General features: G+C 35.3%; 1 protein-coding gene across 1 annotated transcript; it reads right to left on the bottom strand.

Moving 5' to 3' along the window:
* Positions 58-3,459, bottom strand: LOC104730036. Its single transcript, XM_010449096.2, has 6 exons — positions 3,098-3,459; positions 2,874-3,006; positions 2,677-2,780; positions 2,084-2,228; positions 1,852-1,995; positions 58-1,761 (listed from the first exon to the last, which is right to left on the bottom strand). The coding sequence occupies exons 1-6, from the start codon at positions 3,136-3,138 to the stop codon at positions 250-252; spliced, it is 2,079 nt and encodes a 692-aa protein (XP_010447398.1). The 5' UTR covers positions 3,139-3,459; the 3' UTR covers positions 58-249.

Consider the following 6,333-nt stretch of genomic DNA (forward strand, 5'->3'; position numbering starts at 1 on the left):
CTTACTAATAAGTTATAATTTTTGTTACTAATTATATGAAATCGAAGAGCAAACATCTGATCAACAACATTTGGGGTTCATAACAATGTGTCACTCACCCAGCTCCAACTAGTATATAACAAACACAAGATAATACATGCAATATGGGACAAAGTACTATGAAGAAGTAAATCAATCATGTGTAGTAGTAAGTAATAGGGATATTTAATCTCAATCTATGTTTTCTAGGCATCAACTGTATAGATATAACTAACTTCCTTTAAGCTCTGCAAATCTGGCAGCCAAATCTTCATAGTTTGGTAACTTTGGGTGAACATGCTTAGCTTCACTGGAACGTTCTGGCTGAAACGAGACTGCACGGGCAAATGTTTTCTTAGGTTCAGATGGCTCCGCCCATTGTTCAGGGGGTAGTGAACGTGACCTGACGGGTTGTTGAATCATCATCTCTTCATCAGATTCTCCTTTTTTTAGATGTGTACGTCTGCTTTTGGATTCTTGTTGCGCACCGTTCTTTTCATAACTTGAAGGCTTCTTACTGTAATGCATGAGAAGTTTATCCATTATCTTCTCCTCACTGTCCCTCGCATCCTCGTCAACTAAGACTTGAAGGCCTTTCCTTGAGTTTTCCCTTCTTACGTTTCTTGTGTGATCATCACCAACTGATTGTACTATGTGTTTTCTTCTACTACTTCGCCGTTTCAGAGATGCATTATCTATGTCATTCATTTGATGATGACCTCCTTCATTTCCCTTCTCTACCCCAGAAATATTCTCGTCAATGCCTGGATGATTTGCTTCTTTGCCATCAAAACGAGCCTCAGTGTTCTCTGAAGCTTCAGCTTTTTCATTCCTTCCTTTACTAATAGATTTAACGTACGGAGGTGGAAGGGATTTGTAGAAAGGTGCTTTCATTCTCTCTGTTTCTCGCTCCTCAACTTTCTTTGCAGGATCTTCTTCCTTGCTCTTTCCCACAAGAACTGCATTTTCTTTACTCTCCCAACCATTACGGTATCTCGAACCTGAATCGAAAGATTCCGCTCTCTTTGGCTTGCTACTTGGCTTCGGAGGTCTTGAGGAATTGTCTTCCACTTTCTGATGTGCATGCTCTTCATTTTTCTCATGTTTGTATCCTTGAAAGAAACTCTCTTGTTTAAATCCGATAACTAACTTGCTGTTAGGCTTAAGTTTCTCTGAAGCATTAACCTCTGTTTTCTTATGCGCACCAACTACACCATTTTGATGTCCATTCCCTTGAGCATGGTTCTCACGCTTGACCTTCATTACTATAGTGTCACCTTCGTTAAAAATGGGTTGATGTCTTACTCTAGACGGTTCTTGCTTAGATTGTAAATAAGACTCTTTCCTTTCTGGGGCAATAACCTCGGTTTTCTCACGCTTGACCTTCATCACGATAGTGTCACCTTCGTTAAAAATAGGCTGATGTCTTTCTCTCGCAGGTGCTTGCTTAGGTTGCAAATGAAATTCTTTCCTTTCTGCCTTATTGTCCTTGCTTTCAGATCTGGAGGCGTGGCTAACGTTGTCTGACCTTTCTTTAGGTGTTAGCCCATGCTGGTTTCCTCTGAGACCATTCTGATAACTTTCTTTATCAGGTCGAAACAAAGGATCTCTTCTTTCTGATGCCTCAGCCGTTTTTCTGTTCAAGCTAAGCCCATTATCAAAACCTTCAAACTCTTCTCTTTTTGGCAAGGCCATGTTTCTGTCTACAGCCTTGTACTTGTCGTAAGTGCTTTTCGGGGTCTCCTGTTTATGTCCACGAGAGAAATCATAATTCAATCTCTATCCAAATATATCAGTTTATTGTCCCCTAATAAAAATAACTGATGGTCATACCTTTACTGAAGTACTATTCTGTCTCAGAATCCTTTTCTCAAAATCTTTGGAATCCCAACGAATAGAGAACTCCAATGCAACATCTTCCATTAACTTCACTTTCTTCTCCATAGAAAATGGCTTTGATGACATATTCTCAACAAGCTACAAGAGAAACAAGTAACTGCTTAGTTGTGTATAAGTTTCCAAGATGAGTCAAACTGCGAATTGGGTACACTAGAAAAGCGCTTACCTCTTGGTTAACAAACAATCCAAGTGAATCTGCGTATTTTTCGTGAAACATTTGCCTCAGTTCACGCAGCTCAGGCATCTCAGAAAATCCAGAGGCTGCAAACATTAACGATGACACAGCTTCACGACACTCTTCTGGACATTCCCTGAGAAAGAAAAAAAAAGTAAACACAAATCAACTAATGAACCAATACATGTTTCCACATAGAACAAGATACTTCAGTTATTATTTGAGAATGTTCCACTAAGCCACAGAAGCCAATTCCCATCACTAAGAAAACAGGAACAGTGTGAATAAGAAAATGCCAAAACATGAGGTAATTGACATAAGTCCAAGATCTTTAATTTTTTTATGCTAAGGAACCTGATCTTCAATATAAAAACCTAACACAAACTGATGTGGCAGAGAGAATGTGCAGAAAACAACTTCTCATATAGTCAAGAGTATGTTACAACTACTCATGGAATAATTCACAATCCCAAAAATTTTAAGAAATCACCAAAACCTAAAAAGAATGGCAGAACGATTAACACAGATAAAACAAAAAACTCTCTCCTACCATAGCAAAAAGGACATTGAAATTGAAAACTTACGGCAACTTTTGCATCGTAGAGAGCTGCTTGTATAAGAAATCACAGGTCTGCTCAACGAAATCAAGATTCCAGAGATTCCTTAATTCATCAAGAAGCCCTCCTGCCTGTTCCCCCATTAAAAAAAAAAATCCGAAATCAATTAGTTGAAATCTTAAAAAACGAATCAATAAAACAAAAAAAACATTATTATGACTAACCCTGCTATAAGCATTGGCGTCATGACCGTTAATGATAAGATCAGCCAAATCCTTCTTGAGAAACTTGATCGTAGCATTCCTCTTCCTCCGAAGAACATCGATCCGATTCTTAGTCAGTTTTATCAGTGGTTTTCTAGTCAAATCAAAATCCCACAACCATTAAAATCGATTTTACCCAAACATTAAACGAAAGAAATTAAAAAAGATAAAAGAAGAATACAAACCCCTTGGGAGCAAAACCACGCCCTAAGATACCATCAAACATCTCCGCAACAACGATTGATCAAATCAACACAAAAAACCCCAGATTCCGAGAGTTATCACAGCTCCGAGATGAGAGAGAGAGAGAGCGTATTTATTTCCTTCGGCGGCTCTGTTGGTGGTTTCTCTCTCTCTCTTTATTATTGTTTTTGATTTGGTATACAAAAACGAAAGCTCAAAGAAGCCGCATCTCAAGAGAACATGGTGGTGGTAATGGTGGAGGTGATTGACTGATTGGTGAACTCTCTCTTCAGAGTGCTTTTTTCTCGATCAATTAAAAGAAACGACTACGTTTTGACTTTTTTTGTTAATGTTAACGTTATAAAAGGATATTTTGGGGAATTCAATAGTACGGCTTTAAGGAGGTGTTGGGGAATCAAATCTTATACCATCTGGTTGTTTATAGTGAGATTGGTTGGAAATGATCTGGTGCGCGTGGCTCCACCTTAGCTCATTTGCATGGATTCCGTAGACCTGCACCAATTTAATGTAACGAGAGAAATTTAATTAATTCACTCACCGACGGGTTTAATTATCAAAATGTGAAAAAGTGAAAAAAAAAAAATCATGTTTTTAACGACTTGATGCTGAAAAGGGAATATACTACTTTACAGTTTGCAATAGAAAGATGATCACGCATTTAATAGGCTCGTGGTTATGGCTTATGAATTATGGGAAAAAATTATCTTCAAATCTTTGACAAAAAAAAAATTATCTTCAAATCAAAATAAACCAAAAGAAGACAAAGGTAAATCTTTAAAGATAAAGACTACCATAAAAAAAGAGTATATTTAAAGATTACGAATTCGTTCTGATGAGATCAAAGGTTTAGATATGAAATTTCTTTGTTACCAAAAGAGATTAAGAAACATATACCGGATATTAGAAAGTTATCCATGTTTTATATCATGTATCAATAATATATAGTTCACAACCTCACACAGAAACTATATAAGCCTCTCTCATCTTTACAATATGTCATATATAGTTTATTTTTTTCATTTTTTTGGCTATTTACCATGTATTATTAATGACTTGATAAAACTCTTAATCCAATAAGGCAATAACACTAGATTTATGAAGACTTTAGATAATTTTTTACAAATCCACAACTAATAATACCAAATTTTAAGAGAGTTTTAAAAAGTCTTGATTAAATAATAACATATTTTTAATAATTTTTAAAGTCATTAAATTTCTATTTAATTCTCAAACTAATAACTTCTTTCATTTTCTATAAAAGAACAACAAAATGTCATGGACTATGATTCACAAATCTCTCTATTTGATGAGAGTGTTTACATTAATATTTTGTGAAGAAAATAGTATAGAATCCTAAACCAATAACATAATAGTTGAATTCATTAACAATCCAATTTTTTTTTTTTATTTGAATAACATAAAACTTTTAATGATTTAAAACTCTTAATCCAATAACACTAGATTTATGAAGATTTTATATAAATTTTTACAAATTCACAACTAATAACACTAAATTTTAAGGGAATTTTAAAAAGTCTTCATTGAATATTTTACATAACTTTTAAAATCATTAAAATTCTATTTAACTCTCAAACCAATAACCCCTCAACTTAAGATAGGGGTGTCAATTGGGCTGGCTCGACCTGACCCGGCCCGAAACTCGTAAAGCCCGCATATGCTTGAGGCCTGTCCGACCCGGCCCGAAATATTTCCGAGCATATAATTCAAAGACCGAGTCCGGCCCTAACAGGGCTACAGGGCTTTTCAGGCTTTTTCGGGCTTATCTTATCTATCAAAAATTCAAACTTATAAGCCTTAAAAAGCAGTGTTTGAAGGTGCACTATAAAACAAATCAATCAAAAATTTAATAACTCATCTATATTCACTACAACCAACATAATTTAATAGAAAATGTTTAAAACTAAATAAAATTTCGATACTTTAACCAAATAAACCAATATATAATTCATATAAAATATCATTAATAAAAAATTTAAAGTATAAAATATAGTTATTGAGTAAATATGAAAACTAGGGTTAGAGTTTAAAACTTTATATACAATAAATTATTAATCAAATATTGCAATCAAACAAAAATGTTAACAAAAAGGTACAAATATATTTGTTAACGGGCTTTTCGGGCTAGCCCAAACCCGATCGGACTAAACCCGAAAAATCCTATTGTCCTAACGGGCTAAGCCCAAAAAGCCCGATTTTTCTGGACATATATATTTAAATCCGAGCCCGGTGTTTTTCAGGTCGGGCCGGGCCAGCCTGCGGGCTTTGGCCCTAATTGACATGCGAGACTTAAGATGACACGATTTGTTTACCCAAAAAAAAGATATGACACGGTTTATTTTGTAAACTATTACAACTACGCTAGGAAACAAACCTGAAGAAGAGAAAGAATTATAAAATCAAAATAATAAGGGATCGAGGGTGTAAAAAACACCCTTCTTTTGGAAGGTGTATTGTGTGTATAAACTTTTACTTGCTTGTTTGATTTTTTTTAATTAATATTCTATTAAATCGATATCATGTGAATGTAAGTGCTTAAGGCCAGAGACATATATACTTTGTACTAACCTTAAAAAAAAATGTAATTATGCCTTTCTTGTTTGTAAGTTCTAACTTCTAACCTATGGAATCTTTTTGTTCGCGCTTAAGTGTGTTTGCTTGTCATATGAGGCATTACGGTACTTCCATGCTTATAATCTTTTTCGAGTTTCCTTAATTTTCTCTCCCGATTTCGAGTTGTCGTTCACGTTCACCGTGCTTTATGGTCCTTTCTTCGTTCTTGATAAAAACACAAACAAAATTTAGTAAGAAGCATTGTTGCGTTTTCTTCCAATTCCTGGCAGCTTACTTCCAAGCTCTCCCTTTTTGGCTCATGGAGTCTCTAAGATCAAAATGCAAAACTCTCGCCAATGTGAGCCACCCGGAGATCAACCATATTGATTTCTTTCCGCGTAGATAAACATATTAGAACATACTTATTAAAAAGATGATCGACATGCATGCTAATCTGTATGTATATTTAATTAATGATCAGAGCATAAACTGTTTCGCATGCTGGAAGGGGAAAAAGCCTTTAGTTGTGGAAGTCGATGAACCATCAAAGGGACTCAAAATCCAAGGTAAGGTTGTGAAGAAAGATGGTGATTCATCGGACGATTTCTGGAGCACAAGTACATGTGATATAGACCACAATATCCCG

Source organism: Camelina sativa, chromosome 12, assembly GCF_000633955.1.
Source record: "Camelina sativa cultivar DH55 chromosome 12, Cs, whole genome shotgun sequence".
NCBI lineage: Eukaryota > Viridiplantae > Streptophyta > Magnoliopsida > Brassicales > Brassicaceae > Camelina > Camelina sativa.

Coding starts and splice junctions, on each gene's coding strand:
- LOC104730036 (XM_010449096.2), bottom strand. CDS start 3,138: ATGTTTGATGGTATCTTAGGGCGTGGTTTTGCTCCCAAGGG. Junction 3,007..3,097: donor CGTGGTTTTGCTCCCAAGGG/GTTTGTATTCTT, acceptor TGATTTGACTAG/AAAACCACTGATAAAACTGA. Junction 1,996..2,083: donor GATTGTTTGTTAACCAAGAG/GTAAGCGCTTTT, acceptor TTTCTCTTGTAG/CTTGTTGAGAATATGTCATC.